The sequence below is a fragment of the Crocuta crocuta genome, unplaced genomic scaffold (assembly GCF_008692635.1).
Source record: "Crocuta crocuta isolate KB4526 unplaced genomic scaffold, BGI_CrCroc_1.0 scaffold147, whole genome shotgun sequence".
Lineage (NCBI taxonomy): Eukaryota > Metazoa > Chordata > Mammalia > Carnivora > Hyaenidae > Crocuta > Crocuta crocuta.
The window spans coordinates 4,467,275-4,494,227 of NW_027532594.1; the positions used below are offsets into that span (position 1 = coordinate 4,467,275).

The 26,953-nt window shown below is 39.7% G+C and overlaps 1 protein-coding gene across 2 annotated transcripts in view; it reads left to right on the top strand.

Moving 5' to 3' along the window:
* AFG1L (AFG1 like ATPase) overlaps positions 1 to 26,953 on the top strand; it is a 190,560-nt gene that overhangs the window by 28,447 nt on the left and 135,160 nt on the right. For both annotated transcript variants that reach the window (XM_077780052.1, XM_077780053.1), the window contains exon 2: positions 5,033 to 5,256. In XM_077780052.1, coding sequence (XP_077636178.1) covers positions 5,033 to 5,256 — 224 coding nt within the window. The remainder of the gene's footprint in view (positions 1 to 5,032; positions 5,257 to 26,953) is intronic.

Here is a 26,953-nt window from a genome sequence, read left to right on the forward strand (position 1 = left end):
TTTTTTTTTTTTTTTAACTCTGAGTTGTCCACATTGAGCTTCCAGCAATTTGTCAGGCTTTCCTACCCTGGCACTGGTTCCTGGGGTGGTTTCTACTTATGAGTCTCTGCTCTGGTGAGCGATTACTCCCTATATTTACCTGTCTTTCTCTTTAATCTTAGGGGCAGTGGTTTGGCCTGCATTCACCCTTGTCCTATGGATCTAGGAAGAGATACTGGTTTTTAGTCTGTTCAGCTTTTTCATTGTTAGGATAGCGTGGCACCTTTCAGGCTCCTTACATGTGGAACTGGATAACTGCTATTTCTCTTTTTATGCCTGCTAACACATCAGTGTGCCTTGGTTCTCTTTTTTGAAAAATGCAGGTGAAGTATATATTACTAAATAAAGATGTTAGGCTAGTAAAAAAAAATAGAAGTAAAGAACTCTAAGCCTCTCTACAGACCAAGAGAAACAACATACTTTGCCCACAGCCCTGATCTATCTAATGACTATCTTTAAATTTTTTTTTTTTAATGTTTTATTTATTTCTAGGAGAGAGAGAGAGAGACAGCGTGAGCAGGGGAGGGTCAGAGAGAGAGGGAGTCACAGACTGAAACAGGCTCCAGGCTCTGAGCTGGCAGTCAGCACAGAGCCCGACGTGGGGCTCGAACCCACGAACTGCGAGATCATGACCCAAGCGAAAGTCGGACACTTAACCGACTAAGCCACCCAGGCGCCCCTCTAATGACTATCTTTAAAAAAGATATTTTATGATTGTGAAAAGGAATATGAAGACTGAAGAGTAGCTCCTGGATTTGGAACAGTAGGCCTTGGGTGAACTTGGCAACATCTGTCTCAGTAGAAGCTTGACCACAGTGGGTTGAGAACTGAGCAGGATGTGAAGGACTGGCCAGAAAAAGTAAAGGTAACTCAAGTGGTTTGGCTTGTGAAGGAAAGGAGGGTTTTGTTGTTATGACGGGTTTTGTTGTTATTATATAATTTGAAGATAGGAAAGGATTGAATTGGTATGAAACTAATACAACTAAATCTAGTAGTTCTTAGCACATAGCACATATATAGGTCACATATTTATATATAGTAAAATATTATTAAAAATACCAGAGTATATCATGCATAGTTTTCTTTTTAAATCATTTTATACTCTTACTAAATATCTTATTTCATGAAAATTGTTTTTCAGTTATTTATACATGAGTGAATATTGGTTCATGATTATTAAAGAGGTTTCAAAAATTTGAAAGCCTCTGATTAGAGGACAAGAAGGCATTAATATCCTTGATGGAATGAGAAACAACTCTTAGGCTAAGGAGAGAGAAAAGGATGAGGTAAATCTAGGTGAGTTTGGAGGTTTTGATGGTAGGGAGCTGAGGGACTTTGAAGGACAGTGAGGTTTTGCGAGGGAGAGATCAGGCTGGCCGAGGTAGGAAGAGGAGGATGTCCAGCCAGGGAATCTGTATGAACAAAGGCATGACTATGAAATGAAAGACTATTTGAGATGTGGTAAGTAATCCACCTGACTGAAAGGCAACTCCCATTATTGAATCTGCCTTTGCATTTTCCATTCTAACCAGCTTCCTGACATTTCTAGCATTGCCCATCCCAATTTAGGCCTTTATTATTTCTCGCCTGGAATAGTTTCATAACCAGTTTCTCAGTACCCAAATTTCTTTTACTTGCTAGTGCCAGTTGATCTGATATATTACTGCTGCATTTTTTTTGCCCCTCCACCCCCGCTTAAAATTAAAAAAGCAACCTTGATATTCTCTATTACCCTGCTACCCATTACATGTGATAGATAATCTTTTTTTGTACCAGTGGATGCCTTTTGGAGAGTTGAGGGAGAGTAGTCTGGAAATGCAGACTGGGGGCCTATTCTGGATTTCTTTTTGTTTGTTTGTTTTTAATGTTTATTTTTGAAAGAGAGAGAGAGAGTCAGAGTACAGTGGGAGAGTCAGAGAGAAGGAGACACAGAATCTGAAGCAGGTTCCAGGCTCTGAGCTGTCAGCACAGAGCCTGATATAGGGCTCGAACCCACAAACCATGAGGTCATGGCCTGAGCTGAAGTCAGATGCTTAACCGACTGAGCCACCCAGGTGCCCCCTGGATTTCTTGAACTCTAGAATGGGGATCCTCTGTTTGGGGATTCCCAAGACTGCTTCTAGGTTTGATGACTTGCTAGGAGAATTCACAAGACGCAGCATGTAGTTGTACTCATGACTACGGTTTATTACAGCAAAAGGATACAAACAAAGGGGAAAGGCACATGGGACAAAATCTGGAAGAAATTAGGTTCAAGCTTCCAAAAGTCTTCTCCCAGTGGAGTCACATAAGACATGCTTAGTTTCTCCAGTAATAAATTGTGCCAACAGATGTGAAATGTCTGTTAGGGAAGCTCCTTAGAGACTCAGTGCCTAGGGTGAGGTGAGGGCAGTCACATAGCTATTTTCTGCTTAGCATGTACCAAGATTCTAGACGTGTAGAGGGAAACTAGGTGTTCAGCATAAACCGTGTTGCTTGTACATGGTATAAACAGTTCAGGCACAGTGAGTCACTCTTTCCATTTCTGGAAATGTTGGGAACCCTCTTGGAATCCAAGTTCCCAGCCAATGGCCCACCGTGCATGCAGACCTTTCCAAGGACAGTAATCTCAGGCCTGCTGTGCCAACTCTTTTCTGTACTTAATGTGATTCTATAAGCTGGACAAGTGGTTTCAGGGGCTGCTTTGGGAATGGGGGTGGTACAGTTGTGGAAATGAGGGAGATGGGTGGGATTTTGTGCCCCCCTTCCACTTTTCTTTTTAATAAATTTAGGATTCCATGGAAGATTTTATATATTTAAAAAAAGGTGCTGCTGTTAAAATTATGTTTGAAAACCGTCCTTTAAACAGTGAGATGAATTTCAAGAAAAATATTGATAAAATCACATTGGGATTTTAGCAAGATCATTTCCGTAGTTGATGGAAGATAATTTAGAGATTGTGGTAAATTTGGGGGCAGTGGAGGTGATCAGAGGCAGGGAGGCCAAGCCAGAGACCATGAGAGCCCCAGCTAGGGTGGTGGTATGAGGAAGAGTGGGAGGGGATGGCCTAGAGTATTTCCTATATAAAATGAGTAGTATTGATGGATGATTGGCTGAGGACCTGGTTGAAGAGCGAGACAGAAGTTTATTATTCTTTTCCATAAAAATCCAATAGGTGGTCCAGAGCTGGTTTGGCAGCTCAGCGTTGTTGGAGAACTTTGCTCTGCTTTGCTCAGCATTCTGTGGGCCTCTCCTTGCCAGGTTGGCTTTTTCAGCTGCAGTCGCTATACTTACATTGCAGTTAGAAGAAGGAGTGGGCGAGGAGGAAGGGCTTGCCCTTTCTCTGTAAGGGCATGTACCAGAGCTGCATGTTTCAGGTGATATCCCATTGTTTAGAACTGGTCATACGGCCGTGCCTGGCTGCTTGAGGGGCCAGAAATGGGTTATTAAGCTGGGCAGCCTTGTACACAGCTAAAACTTTTATTCAGAAAGGAAGAAGACAGCCCTGCACTCTCCCCAACATTCATGGTTTATTTAGAATTTTTTTCTCTCTCTTGGGAAAAAGATGGAAATAACCTTGACTATTAAGTTTTTTCCCCAAGGTAAGTAATTTTCATGTTACTGAAACAAAGGAAACATGGTATTCAGTGAAACAAGAATAATACTTGCAGTGTATCTTTGCAAAAGTTTTGTTGGACTCAAAGATGGGAACCAGCCTTATCTAAAAATGTGCCAGTTTGCTGCTGTTTATTGTTGCTTTTACAAAATAGGGAGAGAGATATCTAGTCCATAATATTATAACTTTGTATGGTGACTACACTTATTGTGGTGAGCATTGCACAGGGTACAGAATTGTTGTCTACTTGAAGCTAATGTAACATTGTATCTCAACTATACTTCAATAAAAGAATAAATAAAATAAAAATAGGGAATTTCTGCTCATTGAACCTGCCCCAGATAAGGAATAGTTATGATTGATCTTGCCACAGCCAATCATTTCTCTTCCAGGAGAAGCTAAAAAAAGGATCAGAAAAGCTTTGAAATAGACACTCTATTGTGTTTCAGCTCTTTATGTCCAACTTAAAAGTTGTGGAAAAGGGAAGGAAACTTATAAGCAGAGGGCTGACATCAATGTGGAAATATCTGAATGCTGTGTGTTTTTGGAGAATAAAGAATAAAGGGCCAGTAGAAAACCCTTTGTGACTAGTCTCTGTGTCTCTGGTACTTAAGAGCCACAATTAGGCCTAATTCAGAGGGGCCAGCCCTGCTGTGGGGAAGGATCTGATGAACCCAAGTGACTTATTTAATGGAGTAGAGACAAGGCAGGGACTCTGTGGCAGGTTAAGTTTTCTAGAAGAGAGGTTACAGTGATAGTTTATGGGGTTTGGAGTTTATTCCTTTTTATTTTATTAAAAAATTTTTCTAATGTTAATTTTTGAGAGAGGGAGAGGCAAGAGTGCGAGTGGGGGCAGGGCAGAGACAGAGGGAGACACAGAATCCGAAGCAGGCTCCAGGCTCCAAGCTGTCAGCCCAGAGCTAGATGTAGGGCTTGAACCCACGTACCGTGAGGTCACAACCTAAGCCAAAGTTGGACGCTTAACTGACTGAGCCACCCAGGCGTCCCTATTTTATTTTTTTAATGTTTATTTATTTTGAGAGAAGGAGTGTGATCCGGGAAGGGACAGAGAGAGAGGGAGAGAAAGAATCCCAAGCGCACTCTGCACTGACACTGCAGGGGCCTGATCTTGCAAACCATGATATCATGACCTGAGCCAAAATGAAGAGTTGGACACTTAACTGACTGAGCATCTCAGGTGCCCCTACTCCTTTTTATTAAAAGGAGATGATTATATTTATTGAACATAATGTGTTTTATTTTCATCAAAAAGAGATTTACAATAACTGCTCACATATACATGCTTGTAACTGAAAGGTTTTAATGGGACCATTAAGAAACATGTGGAGTACTATTAAATACCTTCCTCTAAGAAAGTCTATATATTTTTGTTTATAGCCTATACAGTTCAAGCAACTGAGATTATGTCTCCAACTGCGGCTACAGAGGTTTATTCAAAAGCTTTGGCTGTTTGCCATGGACCACTGGACCACTATGACTTTCTGATCAAAGCTCATGAGCTAAAGGATGATGAACATCAAAGAAGAGTCATACAGTGTTTGCAGAAATTACATGAGGACCTTAAAGGATATAGTATAGAGACAGGAGGCCTGTTTTCAAAGGTAAGGTTTGTATGATATTAAAGACCAGTTAAAAGTGAAGGCATTTTATAAAATGGATTAAGTGCAGTTGGTACAATCATGAAACCGCTTCAAGATGTCTCACCAGTTCCTTTAAACAAGCTCTATTGGATCTCTATTCCCGATCTCTTGATGCTCCATAGCTTTCTTTTACCTTTGTGGGGGATTCAGATGGCTTCATATTTAGGTAATGACCGACGTAGTCTAGTCCAAATGACAGCTGTGGAATTCAAAAACTTGCCCTGTCTCTAGCTCAGGCCTGTCCCAGGATCAGCAGTGCAGAAGGTGGAGTGATTTGTTCTTTCCCTTTCTCTCCTTCTCCCCCTCCTCCTTTCTCTGCTTGCCTGGCTTCTCCAGGGTCAGGATGAGAAGGATGGAAGATTAGAGTGAAACAGCGGAGTCTTAAGTGACCTGTTAAGAGCCTTTGGTGTGGTAGACACTGACATGCTACCTCTTTGTTGAGGGGCACAATGGTGGGTTCTTTTGGACCCTGGGAGAACTTCCCCACTGCTCCGTTTTTGGACCTCTTAGGACTCTAGTTGAACACCTTGCACCACTGCTTTCTGCTGGCTCCCCTTGCCTTTTCACTTAACTTTCTTGTCCTTTCAGGACAGCTCTAGCCAGCACACCCTTTATGGTGTCCACTTAGGTCACATCTCCTTTCTCTAATCCATACTCCAGCTTCAGTCAGCCTCCTGGGAACATGTGTCAGGTACTTCCACAAACACTGCCATAGCCTGCTTTGGTAACTGCCTGTGGATTTCCTCACCTCAACAAGCATCCGACTGGGGAGGGGGATGTCCATTTTGTCATATGCTCAATCCTAGTCTTTTTGGATATTTCTCTTAGGGACCACCTCTCTTAGCATGAGGTTAGTCTGGGGGAGATGGATGCCACAGCATTCCTTACTTAGCTAATAGCTTTCCACCTTGATTACTTTCTTTGGTTCCACTTTGTTTTTAGGGAGATTTTTGCCTTTTGTTTTTGTTTTTAAAGTAATTCCTACACGGATATGACTAATACTCTCTTTAGAATGTAGGGGAAACTTGCTTCTCCTTATCCTTAGCTTTGAACTTTTGCAGAAATTCTGAGCCAACAGGAAAACTCCCATTCCTTATCCCATTATAATGTTTATTTTTGAGAGAGAGAGATATAGAGACAGAGCATGAGCAGGGGAGGGGCAGAGAGAGAGAGAGAGGGGAAGAGAGAGAGAGACAGGGAGACAGGGAGAGAGGGAGGGAGGGGGAGAGAGAGAGAGAGAGAGAGAGAGAGAGAGAGAGAGAGAGAGAAAGGAGACAGAGAGAGAATCCCAAGCAGTCTGAGCCATCATCCTGGAGCCTGATGCAGGCTAGATCTCATGAACTGCGAGATCATGACTTGAGCTGAAGTCTTCGACGCTTAAACAACTGAGGCACCCGGGTACCCCTCCTTATCCCATTATAGAAGCCATTGTCATCAGCAGTGTCATCTTTAAATTATGAGAGATATTAATAGTAACAAGAATTAGAATATGGCTCAGAGAAACTAGTTTTCTTTTAATTAACTGGCCAAACCATCTTTCCCCCACCAACACAATTATTCTGTTTTTATGAGGCCTTTAGCGAAAAGGTTCTGTATTACATACGTTAGTAGTACTTTATTTATTTAAAAACTCTAGAGGTGTCTGGGTGGTGAAGTTGGTTAAGCTTCTGACTCTTGATCTCGGCTCAGGTCATGATCTCATGGTTTGTGAGTTTGAGCCCTGCATCAGGCTCTGTGCTAATGGTGGAGAGCTTGCTTTGGATTCTGTCTCTCCTTCTCTCTGCCCCTCCCCTGCTTGTGGACACACACACACACACACATATACCTCTCTCTCAAATAAATTTTTAAAAACCTGTAATCAAAGTAATTTTACTTAAAAAAATCTTTAGCGTATACTTAGTTTTATTTTTATGGAAAGAAAAAGGCTGCCATTGTGTGAATATCTTTTGGTTAAATGGGGAAGGGATTCATTTAGGTTACAGAGAGAAATAGAGATTTAGAGTAAGACTACATATGCAAATAACAATGAAGGGCATCTCCCCTGTACAGCCAGGCCTCAGCGGGCTTTGCATCAGCGGCTCTGAAAGCCACCGGTGACTTGACTGGCAGTGGTAGCAGGTACTTGCCGAGTCTTTCTCCAGCGCTCTGCCATTCATGTCATTCACTTATTTTGTTGTTCCTTTCCCCATGTCCATTCCATTTCTGTTTGTTCTCTCAGCTTATTAATTCTCTTCCTGTATCAGTGGTTTAAATTCCTGAGTAAGAACCTGATAGGACATCCAATCACATTATCCCTGTTTGGGCAGAGCTTTCACACCAGGTTTTTCAGAGGCCACTAGCCAGATCTTATACAGATCAGATCTCTGCATAAGGTACCATCCAGGGCTCCCGTGAGCATGGTGGTTCCCCCTCTAGAAGTAGACTGTGAGTGTGGTGGCCACTGTGGCCAGTCCAGCACACCGGTTATAGGAAGTAATAATGAGTTATCCCTTTAGATGGCCACCCCTTCTTTTTCCAATATTTTCCAAAAGTTTATAGGTGCGTAAAGAGCCAAAAAGTTTGGAAAATGTAGACTGCTTTATGTACTGTGTACCTAATTATAGTTTGTAATACAGATGGTCTTCTAAATAAAATATTGGCATCGTTTTGTGTCATAGCCAGGAAATAGGATGTTTTACTTAACTGGGTTCTTGGTTATCTGAGAGTTAAATTGCTTTCATGAATGTTCTACTTTGTTCTCTTTCTAGTCCTCCCTCTCCCTTTTAGAAATACAGTCCTTTTTTTCCCCCTGCTCTTCATTCTGTATCATCCTTAGGGTTCATTTTACTGTGACTGGTGAACTCACATCTAGTAAAAAGTATCCTTTAAAATCATTAATGTATCTGGTTGCCAATTCAACATGGTTTTGTTTTTTCTTTTAATTGTTGTTTGGCTCTTTTTTGGGGTGTTCTCCCACACTTTCCCTTTTGATTTCTGAATTGGCAGTGATGGGTCTGCCTAGTAAATTGACAGCTATTTAGCAGTAAGTAAATGTAATATTTAGTATATAGGATTCCTGGTTTTAAGGTGTAGTTGTAATCTAATAGAAGTAAGAGATTAGACATCTTGGGTAGTTTTAAACATGTCTACTGAAAGCCTGTATTTGTTAAATCCTAATGCTACTATGAATAAGTCTTTTGTGGACAGATCAACATCTCATTGTGGTTGTATTTGTCCTGTAGTTTCTTAAGCTTGCCAAATCTTTAACGTTGAAAAAGACCCAAACATCTAATATAATTAGAATAAAACATATATAAAAGCTTTAGTTTTTTTTTTTTTTTTTTAAAGAGCTAGAAGTTTATTGAATAGAGGAGAGGGAAGGGGTCCTTCACCCTCAGACCTTCCAGACCACACCAGGGAGCTGCCCTGGCCAGAGACCTTCAGTCGTCCGAGGAGTACTAGGGTTAGATCACTGAAGATCCGAAGAGAGAAAGGAGAGGGAGGGAAGGATCCCTCCGAAGGGCAAGAGAGGAAATCCCTGATGGTTCCCTCTGGGGCGTTGGATCCTTCACTGAGGAGTAGCATCAGCCTGAGGGCCAGTTTTTAAAGACAGTATTTGTCTTTTTCTGACTGACTTATTTGATTTCGCATAATACACTCTAGCTCCATCAAGATTTCATTTTTTTTTTATGGCTGAGTAATGTTCTAGTGTGTGTGTATATATATATATATCTTCTTTATCCATTCATCAGTTGAGGGACATTTGGGCTCATCAAGTTGCAAGTATCCCTTTGAATCAGTATTTTTGTATCCTTTGGGTAAATACCTACTAGTGCAATTGCTGAGTCATAGAGTAGTTCTATCTTTAACTTTTTGAGGAACCTTCATACTACTTTCCAGAGTGACTGCACCAGTTTTCACTACCACCAACAGTGTAAGAGGGTTCCCCTTTCTCAGCATCTTACAACACTTGTTTCTTGTGTGTTAATTTTAGCTGTTCTGACAGGTGTAAGGTAGTATATCACTGTGGTTTGATTTCTATTTCCCTGATGATGAGTGATCTTTTCATGTGTATGTTAGCCATCTGTATGTCTTTTATGGACAAATGTCTATTTATGTCTTCTGCCCATTTCTTAACTGGATTATTTGTTTTTTGGGTTTTTTTTTTTATTTAAAAAAAATTTTTTTTTAATGTTTTATTTATTTCTAGGAGAGAGACAGCATGAGTAGGGGAGGGTCAGAGAGAGAGGGAGTCACAGACTCTGAAACAGGCTCCAGGCTCTGAGCTGGCAGTCAGCACAGAGCCCGACGCGGGGCTCGAACCCACGAACCGTGAGATCATGACCTAAGCGAAAGTCAGACGCTTAACCAACTAAGCCACCCAGGCGCCCCAGTTTTTTGGGTTTTTGAGTTGTAAAAGTTCTTTATGTATTTTGGGTACTAACTCTTTATTGGATATGTCATTAGCAACTATCTTCTCTCATTCTGTAGGTTACCTTTTAGTTTTGTTGATTGTTTCTTTTGCTGTGCAGAAGCTTTTTATCTTGATGACGTCCCAGTAGTTATTTTTGCTTTTGTTTCCCCTGTCTTAGGAGACATATCTAGTAAGAAGATGCTACAGCTGATGTCAAAGAGGTTACTGCCTATGTCCTCTTCTAGGGTTTTAATGGTTTCGTGTCTTACATTTAGGTCTTGAATACATTTTGAATTTATCGTGTATGGTGTAAGAAAGTGGTCGAGTTTCATTCTTTTGCATGTTGCTGTTCAGTTTTCCTAACACTGTTTGTTAAACAGACTGTCTTTTTTTCCATTGGGTTCCTGCTTTGGTGAAGATTAATTAACCACATAGTTGGACACCTATTTTATCTAAAAATAAGCACTGATATGCCAAGTATCAGGGAAGGAAAATTTGGGCTCCTGGGTTTTTTTAGTGAAAGGAGAACTTTATTTTTAAACTTGTTGATTTTGGAAAGTAGGATTTATGATTTTATTTTTTTTCTAAGCATATTAAGAAATTATTTACATATAGCTTATGAAAGTCCAAGGGGTACAATGTGGTGATTTGATACTCGTGTTTTGCAAAAGATGACCACAATGAAGTTAGTTAATATCACCATCCTCTCACATGATTACCATTTTTTTGGTGATAAAAACAGTTAAGATCTGTCTTAACTAATTTTGGGTATATAATATAGTCTTATTGATTTTGGTCTCCATGCTGTGCATTAGACCCCTAGAACTTATCCTGTAGCTGACAGCTTGTACTCTTGGACCAATATTTTGCCATTTCTCCCACCCTCCAGCCCCTGGTAACCATTTTACAAATTTCACTTTTTTAGAAGTCTGTGTATAAGTGAAAAAATGCAACATTTTTCTTTCTCTTTCTGACTTATTTCACTTAGTAATACAGGTATTTGTTTTTTTTTTAATTTTTAAAAACGTTTTATTTATTTCTGAGAGACAGAGAGAGACAGCGTGAGCAGGGGAGGATCAGAGAGAGAGGGAGACATAGAATCTGAAGCAGGATCCAGGCTCTGAGCTAGCTGTCAGCAAAGAGCCCAACGTGGGGCTTGAACCCATGAGCTGTGAGATCATGACCTGAGCCGAAGTCGGATGCCCAACCAACTGAGCCACCCAGGCGCCCCTGTTTTTTGTTTTTAATGTAAGCTCTATGCCCATCATGGAGCTGGAACTCATGACCCTGAGATCAGAAGTCCTGTGTTCCACCAGCTGAGCCATCCAAGTGCCCCTGGGCAGTTGTTAATGCAGATATTTAAACATTCATTATAGTGGACTTTTTTTCCCCCCCATAGTACTCTTAAGAAATTTGCTGTAAAGCTAAGCTATAATATTAAAATAAAATGCATCTGAATTATTGATGAGGAAAAAACTGGTGGCAGTCTATTAGGCTACTTTGATGTACCTGTATAATGATGTTTTCTCTATTAAAAATTTGAAAAAGTTATGAGCAGATGACCATTGTGTAGAAGCAACAAACTATGAAGAATGAGCATTTATGAACACTTTACCTTTGTTATCAAATAAAACCTACCACCAGGTTAATCTGACACATTTAATGTATGCATAATTGTTATTGTGCTGTGAGGTAATTAGGCATAAATGGTAAGTGGTTCATGTAAATCACTATAATTAGAATTACTTTTACACAGCCAAATCAAGCATTTCTAGAGTCAGGGAGGGAGAGAATTAAATAGAGTTGTGGAGCTACTGTGAACATCTCTGTTTCCATTAATCAGGGGTATACAGGCAGCCAGGTTTTTTCATCTCTTGGGAGGAGACATCATAGCCTAAGAGACCTGGGAATAGGAGTGGAAGGCACAGCATTCCTTTCGTTTTCCTCCTGCTCTCTACAAAAATAATTTTCAGGATTTCCCTAATGAGAAGTTACTTCCAACTTCCTCTTACATCCTATCATCCTTTATTTGGATACCTGTCCTTATCCTCCTAAGAACAATGCGTAGATCACATAGAAAAGACCTGCCCAGCCTTTAACGCCAGCAAATCTCAGGTCTTGATGCTTTTCTTGTTCTGGCTTATGGGACCTGGAGGCTATAAGCAGGGTACCTGGAGGGCTGGGCTGTAGCCTTTCCTCCTGGGAGATGTGGGAACCCGACTTGTCTGGATCCAAGACTAGGCTATTTACTGTTTATCCTCAGTTCTTCCCTTCTCTCTTCCACCTAAAGGAGTGAACACTTATCCTCTCCATTCTTCTTCTTAGAACCAGCATTTCCTATAGGTAAAATAGATTGAGCAGTATGATTTGGGGAAAGTTTCCCTGATCCCTTTATTAGAAAACCATAAGCAACATTGAGTACTAAATGGGCAACATCTAAAGCTACGGCTTTTTTAAAGATCAGGAATATTTTTAAATGAATGTTTCTTGTATCAAATTTTTATGAAAGCTGAAGCAAAATCATGTCCTAACCCAATGTTGGCATTGTCTGTGAGAAGTACGATCAGGAGTCATACCACATTGTTTTTTGAGAACTAACACATCTTAGACTCATTTAAAATCTGAAATTCAAGAAACAGAGTGTAACAGGCCTGTTTCCATCTACAGAATAATTAACCAGTACATTCCATTATATTTTAAGTTTTGTCATAATTCCTAAGGTGAAATTATGCCATCAACATAGATGAAATGTCTTTAATAAGTCCCTTGAAATGAATTTAAAGGAAGAGATATAGCCCTATTTCATAATGTTGAGGATTGGAATGTTTTCTGTCTTTATCAACCAAAGCTGACTACTTTGGTTGTGGAAGCAAAATTTCATAGGCCATAAAGAGGAATCAATACTGTGGGATCTATGCTGAAGTGATAGTCAAATCTCTAGATCACGGGTTGGCAAATATTCACTTTAAAGGACCACAGAGGAAACCTTTTAGGCTTAGGGGGCCATATGACCTCTCTCCCAGTTATTCATTTCTCCTGCTGTAGTCAAAGCAGCCACAGAAATACATAAATAAATGTACTCCAACAGACCTTTATAGAAACAGGTGTCAGGCTGAGTTTGGCCCACAGGTCATAATTTGCTGATTCCTGTTCTAAATTAGTGCTGCCTGAGCAGATTTGAAGGCTGGTGGGAGACCATTCATTATATTCACAATTCTACTTAAGGTGTACTTGGTGTAGCTTTTCTGTCTAATTTCCCATTACTTCTCTTTATATATACCTGCCTCTAGTCAACAGAACCGTTCAGTGTTCCATCAGACAGACAAATGGAACAAAGTAGAAAGTTCAGAACTTGCATGAAAACTTGATGTACTATTGACATGGCAGTGAAAATCAGTGGGGAAGAAGATGGTCTAGTCAATAAATATGTATGTGAGGCTGAGAACAATTGATTATGTGAAAAGTAAAATAAAATTAGGTAGATTTTGTTTAAACATAAACATAAATTACATAGAATTAATGTCTTAAACTTCTTTAAGAAAATATAGAGGAGTACCTTTATGAACCTGGGAATACCAAGAATTTCCTATACAAGATAGGAAAGCCTAAATTATTATGATAAAGATGGATACATCTGACTTTACTAAAATTTAAAACTTTTAGCCAAGAAAAAGCATCCTAGAAAAAGTGAAAAGGCAGAACATAGACTGGGAGAAAATACTTGTATTAAAAATAATTGATTATAGGGGTGCCTGGGTGGCTCAGTCGGTTAAGCAGCTGACTTCGGCTCAGGTTATGATCTCATGGTTCGTGGGCTCGAGTCCTGCGTCAGGCTCTGTGCTGGCAGCCAGCTCTGAGCCTGGAGCTTGTTTCAGATTCTGTGTCTCCCTCTCTCTCTGACCCTCTCCTGCTCACATTGTCTCTTTCTCTTTCTCTCTCTCTCTCAGAAATAAATAAAACATTAAAGAAAATAAAATAATTGATTATGAATTGTTATCTAGATTACAAAAATAACTATCAAAAACAGAAGAAAAAACACCTCAGCAGAAAAATGGATGAAGAGTCTGTTTTGTGGGGATAACTAGCAGATGCCACAAAACTGGATAAATGTAATGTATTTCTATTTTTTTAAAAATATTTTTATTTATTTCTAGGAGAGAGAGANCCACCCAGGCGCCCCTAATGTATTTCTAAAATGGACTGTTGCATAGCATGGGGATAATTTCTCTGAGGAAATAGGATACCAAGGGAGGCTTCAGCTGTATCTAATGTTTTACTACTTAAGTTTTGGAGTAAATATGTTAAAATATAAAGATTTGATAAAGCTGGGTGGTAGGTAACTAGCTATTCAATATTTTATCCAATTTAGCCTCTTTATTATATTCTGTAGTAAAAATATTTTTAAGTGTAATTGTTAGATATTTCAGCAGGTTTCTTAAAATCATTTTTCGGGGCACCTGGGTGGCTTGGTCGGTTGAGCATCTGACTTCAGCTCAGGTCATGATCTATCTCATGGTTCGTGAGTTGAAGCCCTGTGTCGGGCTCTGTGCTGACAGCTTAGAGCCTGGAGCCTGCTTCAGATTCTGTTTCTCCCTCTCTCTCAGCCCCTCCCCCACTCATGTTCTCAAAATAAATAAACATTAAAAAATAAACATTAACAAATTTTTAAAAATAATTTTAAAATAGTTTTTTTTTTTTTAATTTCTAGGAGAGAGAGAGAGAGAAAGATAGCGTGAGCAGGGGAGGGTCAGAGAGAGAGGGAGTCACAGACTGAAACAGGCTCCAGGCTCTGAGCTGGCAGTCAGCACAGAGCCCGACGCGGGGCTCGAACCCACGAACCGCGAGATCATGACCTAAGCGAAAGTCGGACGCTTAACCGACTAAGCCACCCAGGCACCCCTAAAATAGTTTTTAAAAATACAATTTAAAAATCATTTTTAGGAAATTACAACTTGATGATGTAATTTTAGACCCTACTAGTTCATTATTTGCTTCTTACAAATAGACTAAGGAAGGGGAACTATTAGCACATAGCTCAGAAAGGCCTTGAAAATACTTTAGATTTTTTAGCAATGGAAATTTTTTTCTTTTTCTGGAGTTCTGTAAGCTGCATTGTCTTGGCTTAGATCTTTTTCACAAATGCCAGATGTTTCTGAGTTGTATATATGTAGTTAGGTGTTCAGTTTTTAAATTTTTTTTTAATGTTTATTTTTGAGAGAGACAGAGAGAGACTGAGAGAGAGAGAGACTGAGAGAGAGAGACAGAGTGCAAATGGGGGAGGAACAGAGAGGGAGACACAGAATCTGAAGCAGGCTATGGCCCTGAGCTGTTACCAGAGCCTGATGGGGGACTCCAACCCACAAACCACAAGATCATGACCTGAGCCAAAGTCAGATGCTTCACTGGCTGAGCCACCCAGGCACCCCTGTAGTTATGTGTTCATTTAATATTGGCTTACTCTTGGGGCGCCTGGGTGGCTTAGTCGGTAAAGCGTCTGACTTTCGCTTAGGTTATGATTTCGCGGTTCATGGGTTCGAGCCCCGCGTCGGACTCTGTGCTGACTGCCAGCTCAGAGCCTGGAGCCTGTTTCAGTCTGTGACTCCCTCTCTCTCTGACCCTCCCCTGCTCACTCTCTCTCTCTCTCTCTCTCCTAGAAATAAATAAAAATATTAAAAAAATATATTGGCTTACTCTTACCTTATGTTTGGTAATGTTTTGTCTTTTTCAGGTAATGTGCCCATTTCAAGTACTGGGGAAATAAAGAGCCAAGTGTTTTCTTGTTTTTTTTCCCCCTCTTAGTTTTATTTTATTTTTAATTTAAATCCAATTAGTTAACATGTAGTGTAATAACATTTTCAGGAATATAATTTAGTGATTCATCACTTACATATAACACCCAGTGCTCATTCCAACAAGTGTCCTCCTTAATGCCCATCGTCCAGTTAGCCCATCCCCCCACTAAACACCCCACGAGCAACCCTCAGTTTGTTCTCTGTATTTAAGAGTCTTATGGTTTGTCTCCCTCTCTGTTTTTATATTTGCTTCCCTTCTCCTATGTTCATCTTTTTGTTTCTTAAATTCTACATATGAGTGAAATCATATGATGTTTGTTTCACTAATTTCACTTAGCATAATACACTCTAGTTCCATCCACATTGTTGCAAATGGCAAGATTTCATTCTTTTTGATTGCTGAGTAATATTCCANCAAGAACAATATTTCTAACACATAATCTGATTATACCGTTCTCCTACTTAAGGGTTCTTGATGCCTTCGGGTGAAAGTACAGACATATTAGTGTGTTCTACAAGGTCCTTGAGGGCCCGGTCCGTGTCTTTTTTTTTTTTAATGTTTTATTTATTTTTGAGAGAGAGAGAGAGAGAGAGAGAGAGACAGCGTGAGCAGGGAAGTGTCAGAGAGAGAGGGAAACAGGCTCCAGGCTCCAATCTAACTGTCAGCACAGAGCCTGACACAGGGCTCGAACCCATGAACCGTGAGGTCAGTGACCTGAGCCGAAGTCCGGTGCTTAACCAACTGAGCCACCCAGGCTCCCCGGCCTGGTCCCTGTCTTTTGCCAGCCTCATCTGTCTCAGTTCTCTGCTGTTAAAGCACCAGCTGTGACAAACTGCTTGAAGATCCTCGTATAAGATTAGGACCTTCTCTTGCCTCTGGGTCTGCCAAGGCTACATCTCATCCTATCCTTTTGTTTAGCTCCACTCATATTGCCCACCTGGTGACCACATACTCCTTTAGTAAATACTTCGTTTTCTGAATCTTCTGGCTGTCAGCCTATCCATGTGTCTGTGTGAGTGTTGTGTCTCTGTGAATTTCTGTATCCCTATGCCTCTCTGTGGATGTGTTTGTGTTCTCATTCCCTCCTTAGCATCAGTTTTTGATAATCCAGGAGAAGCCTGGAAGGTCACTTCAATTTCTTGAAATCAGAATTTCAATCAGGTTCAGACTGAGGGATATTTTTCACTTTTTTTTTTTGATGAATTCCAGATTGGTTTGAGAATTATGCTTGTGTCTTGGACATCCCTCTGAACTGGTAGTGGACCGGAATAGATCACACCTAGTATAGCTTTGTCTAAGCCAGTTGGAATCAGACTGCCAGTTAGGAGGGAATGGACAATGTAGATTTGCTGAAGAAATTTCCTCCTGTCATTTGTTTCCTAGTGGCACATGTAGGCACTTATAAATGCTTGTTGTTTGAATGCATGAGGCATTAAAAAGTCATTTGCATCTTCAAACTATGTTATAATCAGAAATGGAGCCATTTCTTTTGCTAGTTGTTCTAGAGGTTTAAGCTCATCCCTCCCCCCACCCCATACACACTTGCTAGTTATTTACGTACTTAAATAAGCTTAATTACAGGAATAAACTGAACAAATTGGTGTACTTTAGGTTAGGAGGGTTTTTTTGCAATTCAGCTGAAGGCATTTAAAAAAAGATTTTCATTTAAAGAACATTTATGGGTGCTAACATATAGTTCAGCCTTTTAGTTTTTAAAGATCTTCTTAGAAACCTGAAGTGATCTACTTTTATCAGAAAGTGGTCTATGTTGAGAATGATATAATGCTAGTTTTTAAAAGATGTAATTATGCCCAGCATTCCAGCTGGAATCATTGTCCCTGATTCTATCATTTTTGGAGATAATAATGGAATGATGAGGGGAGAGGGGAGAAACAGGAAAAGTAGTATTCCTGCATTTTAAACAAATTGAAAACAACCCTTTTTATTTTAAAGCACCACCCTTATTATCTAATTGTCCTAATGGAAATTATGCTGGAGTAGCAGGTGGGTAGTAACCCGGAAAGGTGGAGGACATGCTATTTCAATTTATAACTTTGATGAAAATCACCTTGGATTACTTTCTAATGCTAGAATTTTTATTTTTATTTTTTTCTTAAATAGTTTATTGTCAAGTTGGTTTCCATATAACATCCAGTGCTTATCCCAACAAGGGCCCTCCTCCATGCCCATCACCCCCTTCCCCTCCCCCATCAACCCTCAGTTTGTTCCCAGCATTCAACAGTCTCTCACCGCTTGCCTCCCTCCCTCTCCCCAACTATTTTTCCCTTCTTCTCCCCCATGGTCCTCTGTTAAGTTCCTCCTAATCCACCTATATATGCAAACATATGGTATCTGTCCTTCTCTGCCTGACTTATTTCACTCAGCATAACACTCTCAAGTTCCATCCCTGTTGCTCCACATGGCCAGATTTCATTGTTTCTCATTGCCATGTAGTATTCCATTGTATAGATAAACCACATCTTCTTGATCCATTCATCTGTTGATGGACACCTAGGCTGTTTCTATGTTTTCGCTATTGTTGAGAGTGCTGCTATGAACATTGGGGTACATGTGCCCCTATACATCAGCACTCCTGTATCCCTCGGGTAAATTCCTAGCAGTGCTATTGCTGGATCATAGGAGAGTTCTATTGTTAATCTTTTGAGGAACCTCCACACTGTTTTCCAGAGGGGCTGCACCAGTTTACATTCTGACCAACAGTGTAGGAGAGCGCCCGTTTCTCTATATCCTCGCCAGCATCTACAGTCTCCTGATTTGTTCATTTTAGCCACTCTGACCGGCATGAGGTGGTATCTCAGTGTGGTTTTGATTTGTATTTCCCTGATGATGTGGGACACTGAGCATCGTTTCATGTGTCTGTTGGCCATCTGGATGTCTTATTTGGAGAAGTGTTTGTTCATGTCTTCTGCCCATTTCTTCACTGGATTATTTGTTTTTCAGGTGTGGAGTTTGGTGAGTTCCTTGTAGATTTTGGATACTAACCCTTTATCTGATAATGTCATTTGCAACTATCTTTTCCCATTCAGTCCATTGTCTATTAGTTTTATTGATTGTTCCCTTTGCCGTGCAGAAGATTTTTATCTTGACGAGGTCCCAATAGTTCATCTTTGCTCTTGATTCCCTTGCCTTTGGGGACATGACAAGAAAGAAATTGCCAGGGGTTGAGGTCAAGAAGGTTGTTTCCTACTTTCTCCTCTAGGGTTTTGATGGTTTCCTGTCTCACATTCAGGTCCTTTACCCATTTTGAGTTTATTTTTGTGTATGCTGTGAGAGAATGATCTAGTTTCATTCTTCTGCATGTTGCTATCCAGTTCTCCCAGCACCATCTGTTAAAGAGGCTGTCTTTTTTCCATTGGAGACTCTTTCCTGCTTTGTCAAAGATTAGTTGGCCATACATTTGTGGGTCCAGTTCTGAGTTCCCTATTATATTCCATTGGTCTGTGTGTCTGTTTTTGTGCCAATGTCTTGATGATGACAAGTTTGTAGTAGAGGCTAAAGTCTGGGATGGTGATGCCTCCTGTTTGGCATCCTGTTTTGGCCTGTTCTTCCTCATTACTTTGACTATTCGGGGTCTTTTGTAGTTCCATACAAATTTTAGGATAGTTTGTTCTAGTTTTGAGAAGAATGCTGCTGCAATTTTGATTGGGATTGCATCGAATGTGTAGATTGCTTTGGGTAGTAATGCCATTTTAACTATATTCTTCCAATCCATGAGCATGGAATGTTTTTCCACTTCTTTCTGTCTTCTTTAATTTCCTCCATAAGTTTTCTCTAGTTTTCATCATACAGATCTCCTATATCTTTGGTTAGGTTTATTCCTAGGTATTTTGTAGTTTTTTTCTGCAATTGTGAATGGGATTAGTCTCTTGATTTCTCTTTCTGTTGCTTCATTACTGGTGTATAAAAATATAACTGATTTCTGTACATTGATTTTGTATCCTGCAACTTTGCTGTATTCATGGATCAGTTCTAGTAGGCTCCTTGTAGGGTCTGTCGGGTTTTCTATGTAGAATATCATGCCATCTGTGAAAAGTGAAAGTTTGACTTTTTCTTTGCCAAATCTGATGCCTTTTGTTTCCTTTTGTTGTCTGATGGCTGATGCTAGGACTTCCAACACTATGTTAAACAGCAGAGGTGAGAATGGCCGTCCCTGTCGTGTTCCTGATTTCATGGGGAAAGCTCTCAGTTTTTCCCCATTGAGGATTAATGCTAGAATTTTTAATATAAGGAACAAAACATAAGTTAAACTGATTAAATCAAAATATTCAGAATGAGGATAACAAATGTTTACTTTGCAGCAATTAAAGGAATAGTTTTGGTAACAGATTTGAAAGCAGTTGTCTAAAATGTAAATATGCAGATACTTTTGGGATTTTTTTGTCTTATTTTTTTAAAAGAAAAAATATTTTGGATTTTATTGTGATTAGTAACTTTTTCATAAATGGACAACATTATCAAGATGGCAAAGACAAACCACATATAAGAGGGTATGAATGATAGATATATTTGACATAGAATATGTATTTCAAATAGATATAGATTTCTACAAATAAATAATAAATAAAACAACATCAGAGATCATTTAAGTGGTTAGATTTGGAGCTGCTCAGCAACACACCCATTAGGAAAATGCAAATTAAAATCTCAGTTATATGCCTATACATACTCACCAAGATGGTTACAATTAAAAGTACTGATAGTTTCAAGTATTAATGAGGATGTGGAAGGCCTGGAGCATCTATACATTAGTGTAGCTGTTTTGGAAAACTGGATGTTTACAAAAGGTAATACGTTTGGTAGGTGGTCTCCAAAGATGGCCCCCAAACCTAGCATTCAAACCTTATCTTTGTTCCCCTTGATTCGGCCTGCCCTTTGCAACTGGCTGGAACTGTTGAGTAGGCAGAGATAATGTTTTGAGACATCTAAGTCTTGGCCATCAGAAGCCTTTGCAACATCCTGTTGGATCTCCTGGAATCCTCATTTTGGGGACGCTCCCTCATAGATCCCACTGTCCATTTTGTGAGAATCCCAAACAACATGCAGAAGCAAAAGTAATGTGTAGATGATTTGTTTGAAATAAGTCCCAGCTGACAAAGAGCATTAACTGTCTGTTACGATTGAGTCATTTTTTAAAATTTTGAATTACATTATTATTATTTTTTAAATTTTAATTTATTTTTTAAATTTATATCCAAGTTAGTTAGCATATAGTACAACAATGACTTCAGGAGTAGATTCCTTAATACCCCTTGCTCATTTAGCCCATCCCTGCTCCCACTACCTCTCCAGTAAACCTCTGTTTGTTCTCCATATTTAAGAGTCTTTTATGGTTTTGTCCCCCTCCCTGTTTTTATATTATTTTCGCTTCCCTTCCCTTATGTTCATCTGTTTTGTATCTTAAAGTCCTCATATGAGTGAAGTCATATGGTATTTGTCTTTCTCTGACTTACTTATTTCACTTAGCATAATACCCTCTAGTTCCATCCATGTAGTTGCAAATGACAAGGTTTCATTCTTTTTATTGCTGAATAATACTTCATTATATATGTATACCACATCTTCTTTATCCATTCATCTGTTGATGGACATTTGGGCTCTTTCCATGTTTTCACTATTGTTGTTAGTGCTGCTATAAACTTTGGGGTACCTGTGTCCCTTCGAAATAGCATACCTGTATCCCTTGGATAAATACCTAGTAGTGCAATTGCTGGGTTGTAGGGTAGTTCTATTTTTAATTTTTTGAGGAATTTCCATCCTGTTTTCCAAGTGGCTGCACTAGTTTGCATTCCCACCAGCAGTGCAAAAGAGATCCTCTCTCTCTGCATCCTCGCCAACATCTGTTGTTGCCTGAGTTTTTAATGTTAGCCATTCTGATGGGTGTGAGGTGGTACCTCATTGTGGTTTTGATTTGTATTTCCCTGATGATGAGTGATGTTGAACATTTTTCATGTGTTGTTTGGCCATCTGGATGTCTTTTACAGAGAAGTGCCTGTTCATGTCTTTAGCCCATTTCTTCATTGGAATATTTGTTTTTTGGGTGTTGAGTTTGATAAGTTCTTTATAGATTTTGGATAGTAACCCTTTACCTGATATATCATTTGCAAATATCTTCTCCCATTCCATAGGTTGCCTTTTAGTTTTGTTGATTGTTTCCTTTGCTGTGCAGAAGCTTTTTATTTTGATGAGGTGTCAATAGTTCATTTTTGCTTTTGTTTCCCTTGCCTCTGAAGACCTGCTGAGTAAGAAGTTGCTATGGCAAAGGTCAAAGAAGTTTTTGCATGCTTTCTCCTCGAGGATTTTGATGTCTCCCTGTCTTACTAACATTTAGGTCTTTCATCCATTTTGAGTTTATTTTTTTATTTATTTAAAAAATTTTTTTAATGTTTTATTTATTTCTGAGAGAGAGAGGGAGAGACAGCGTGAGTAGGGGAGAGTCAGAGAGAGAGGGAGATACAGAATCTGAAATAGGCTCCCTGCTCTGAGCTGTCAGCACAAAGCCCAACGCGGGGCTGGAACCCACGAACTGTGAGATCATGACCAGAGCCGAAGTTGGACGCTTAACAGACTGAGCCACCCAGCGCCCCCAGTTTATTTTTGTGTATGGTGTAAGAAAGTGGTCCAAGTTCATTTTTCTGCATGTCTCTGTCGTTTTCCCAGCACCACTTGCTGAAGAAACTGTCTTTATTCCATTGAATATTCTTTCCTGCTTTGTCAAAGATTAGTTGGCCATATGTTTGTGGGTTCATTTCTGGGTTCTCTATTCTGTTCCATTAATCTGAGTGTCTGTTTTTGTCCCAGTACCATACTGCCTTAATGATTACAGCTTGTAATACAGCTTGAAGTCCGGGATTGTGATGCCTACTGCTTTGGTTTTCTTTTTCAAGATTGCTTTGGCTAATCAGGGTCTTTACTGGTTTCACACAAATTTTAGGATTGTTTGTTCTAGCTCTGTGAAGAATGCTGATGTTATTTTGATAGGGATTGCATTGAATATGTAGATTGCTTTGGGTAATATTGACATTTTAACATTATTTATTCTTCCTATCCAGGAGCATGGAATATTTTTCCATTTTTTTTGTGTCTTATTCAATGTCATAAGCTTTCTTATAGTTTTCAATGTATAGATTTTTCACCTCTTTGGTTAGATTTATTCCTAGATACTTTATGGTTTTTGGTGCAATTGTAAATGGGTTCAATTCCTTGATTTCTTTCTCTTGCTTCATTGTTCGTGTATAGCAACAATGCAACCGATTCCTGCACATTGATTTTATATCCTGCCACTTTACTGAATTCATGGATCAGTTCTAGCAGTTTTTTGGTGGAGTCTTTTGGGTTTTCCATATAGAGTATCATGTCATCTGCGAAGAGTAAAAGTTTCACCTCCTCCTGGCCAATTTGGATGCCTTTTATTTCTTTGTGTTGTCTGATTGCTGAGGCTAAGACTTTCAATATTGTGTTGAATAACAGTGGCAAGAGTGGACATCCCTGTCTTGTTGCTGACCTTGGGAAAGTTCTCAGTTTTTTCTCATTGAGGATGATATTAGCCTTGGGTCTTTCATCTATGGCTTTTATGATCTTGAGGTATGATCCTTCTATCCCTACTTTCTTGAGGATTTTTATCAGGAAAGATGCTGTGTCTTGTCAAATGTTTTCTCTGCATCTATTGAGAGGATCATGTGATTCTTGTCCTTTCTTTTATTGATGTGATGAATCACATCGATTGTTTTGCGGATATTGAACCAGCCCCGCATCCTAGGTGTAAATTCCACTTGGTTGTGGTGAATAATTTTTTTAATGTGTTGTTGGATTGGTTGGCCGACATCTTGTTGAGGATTATTGCTCAATGTGCATCAGGAAAATCAGAACATTTTTTTATTGGGCAATTGGCAGTTTAGCCATATTGCTTTTAAAAATTTTAGGGGCGCCTGGGTGGCTCAGTCAGTTAGGTATTTGACTTTGGCTCGGGTCATGATCTCATAGTTTGTGGGTTTGAGCCCTGTATCAGGCTCTGTGCTGGCAGCTCGGAACCTGGAGCCTGCTTCAGATTCTGTCTCTGGCTCTCACTGCCCTTGCCCTGCTTGTGCTCTTTTGCTCTGTCTCTAAAAGAAATAAACATTAAGAAAAAGTTTTTTAAAATATAATAAATAAAAAATTTTAATGACACTCTTTTAACACCTGCTTTTCCTAATCCTCCCTTTCGTTTGGGGTTATTACAGCAAGTCTCCTAAACTTAAGAATACTCTCTGACTACAGAGTTCTGCGGGGTTTTTGTTTGTTTGTTTGTTTTGTTTTTTTAGATACCACAGGTAAGTGATATCATTCAGTATATATTTTTCTTTTCTTTTTTTAAAGTTTATTTTTAACTTTTTAAATTTTCTTTATTTTTGAGAGCGAGCGTGTGAGCAGGGGAGGGACAGAGAAAGAGCAGGACAGAAGATGAGAAGCAGGCTCTGCACTGAGAGCAGCAAGCCCAATGAGAGGCTTGAACTCATGAACTAAAAGATCATGACCTGAGCCGAAGTTGGATGCTCAACTGATTGAGCCACCCAGGCACTCCTAAGTTTATTTATTTTAAGTAATCTCTAAACCCAACGTGGGGCTAAACTCACAACCCCAAGATCAAGAGTTGCATGCTCTGCCAAATGAGCCAGCCATGAGCCCCAGTATATGTCTTTTCCTGCCTGATTTATTTCACTTAGCTTAATGCCCTCAGGGTCCACCCATGGTGTTAAAAACGGCAAGATTTCCTTCTTTTTTATACCTCAATAAGATCCCGTTGTAAATATACACCACATTTTCTTTATCTGTTCATCGATTCATATACCCTTAGATTGTTGTCATATCTTGGCTATTGTAGATAGTGCCACAGTGAACAGGGGGTGCAGATACCTTTCTGAGTTAGTGTTTTTATTTCCTTTGGATATAAAGTGGAATAACTGGACATCTTTGGGGTGTCTCCAAAAGTGTGCAGTGTGACATTAAAATTCACTGTGCTATGAAAAAAAAAGNTGATTAGTTATACAGAGGGTGGCCAGTGAGTGGGAACTCCCTGTGCTCTGCCCTGTACTCAATAGATAAGGAAATGGCAGGTTATTGAGTTGATAAGTCTTACCCAGGGTCACAAAGCTAATAAGTAGCAGAACCAGCATTTTTACCCAGCCCTTTAGGGTTTATTTCCAGTACTCTTATGCTCTATCTTTTATGCTTATTGGAGGTAGATCATAGCTTACCACTATCTTTCAACCTCATCTTGATTTTTAATTATTTTTAGTTTTTTTGGCTAATATTTATTTATTTTTGAGAGACAAAGAAAGACAGAACATGAGCAGGGGAGGGTCATAGGGAGAGAGAGACACAGAATCTGAAGGAGGCTCCAGCCTGTGAGCTGTCAGCACAGAGCCAACGCAGGGTCTGAACTCACGAACTGGGGGATCATGACCTGGGCCAAAGTTGGAAGCTTAACCAACTGAGCAACCCAGGCACCCCTATTTTTTATTTTTTTAAAGTTAATGTTTATTTTATTTTTGAGAGAGGGAGGGGGATGGGCAGGGGAGAGGGAGAGAGAGGATCCGAAGCAGGCTCTACACATTTAGAGCACAATGCAGGGCTCAAACTCATGAACTGCAAGATCATGACCTGAGCCAAAGTCGGAGCTCAAGGAGTTCCACCAACTGAGCCACTCAGGTGCTCCCCAACATCATCTTTAAACTTACCATCTGCACAAAATATAATATAGTGTCATTGGATCCTTACTAAAAAGTCCAGTGGAGAAGGTGTCATCATCCTACTTTACAAATTTCTGAAGATACAAGTAGCACAGCAAATCTTACAACTGGTCACTAACGAAACTTGTTCATCTTCACACTTCAGGCCTTTGTCTAGTGTTAAGTGTGTGCATTTCAAGGATAGAGCGTGTATCAGAGTCCTGGCAGGAAACCATTCACAGCAGATGTTTCAAATAAAGACTGAATCAAGATGACTTAGTCATGGGCAGAGCAGGCCTATGACAGCAAAGAAGAGATTGAGAGCTGAAGGAGGAGCCTGCAATAGGGTGGAACTGTGGCCTGAGGGCCTGATTGATTGTCCTGAAGGGATGCAGCTCTGCCAGAGACCTAGCAATGAAGCCAGGAGGGAACAGGAGGGAATGGTCTGACTTTCTCTACGCCCTCTCTTCCATCGCCTACAAGTAGTATGTTGCAGGGTCTGAGGCCAGCTAGCAGTCACCTCCTGGGCTGCAGAGCTGGTAGGAGGAGATGGTTCAGGGAGGGGAATAAATGGAGAATATCAGCACCTAAGAATGATAGCAGGGTGGAGTTTTCTGAGACCTAAGTACAAATAATAGAAATGAAAACATAGGGATACGTGGGTGGCTAGGTCAGTTAAGAGTCTGACTCTTGATTTCAACTCAGGTCATGATCTCAAGGTTCATGGGTTCGAGCCCCACTTCAGGGTCTGTGTTGAGAGCCCGGACACTGCTTGGGATTCTGTCTCTCTCTCACTCCCTCTCTCTCTGCCTCTCCCCTGCTCACGCTTGTGGTCTCAAAATAAACTTAAAAAAATTAAAACATCATAAAGGAAATTTAATGGAACTGAAAAATAGGGTAAATTGTGAGAAAATGTAAATTAGGAGCATGTAAATGATGTGGGTTCCTCTCTAAGTCGTTTTGAAGAAAACTGTGAACCTCACTTTCTGTGAATTCACTACTATAAATAATTTCAAAACTTCTTTAAGACCTGTTTTAGTCTTACTGTTCACCATTCAATCCTGAGTTTCCTCTTAAAATACAGATTTTCATCTTTTTATTTTTATTTTTTAAAATATTTTATGTAATCTCTATACCCAATCTCTACTTGGGGCTCGAACTTACAACCCTGAGATCAAAAGTTGCACGTTCTACTGAGCAAGCCATCCTGGTGCCCCAAAATATAGATTTTTAGGGGTGCCTGGGTGGCTTAGTTGGTTGAGCATCCAACTCTTGGTTTTGGCTGAGGTCATGATCTCACAGTTGGTGGGTTCGAGCCCCACGTTGGGCTCTGCACTGGCAGTAAAGAGCCTGCTTGGGATTCTTCCTCTCTCTCTCTCTGCCCCTCCCCTGTGCACATGGTCTCTGTCTCTCTGTCAAAATGAATAAAAATTTTTAAAAACTTTAAAAAATATAGATATTTAAATCCCTTGAAATAATTTCAGTAATTTTTGGATGACTGAAAGTATATTAGGAGAAAATTAGCTTACCACTACAAGTGAAAATACTTGGAGTATATATTGTTTAGGTAGATGATATCTAACATGTTATAATATGTATATGTAATACATATTATATAATTTAAAAATATGTATGTAATATATAGTGTAATACAACATTTGCCAAAATGCTTTTTCCAAAATATGTTGAGTTTGAGTAAAACAGAAGATATGAGCATATACTATTTTTTTTTTTTTTTTTTTTGTCT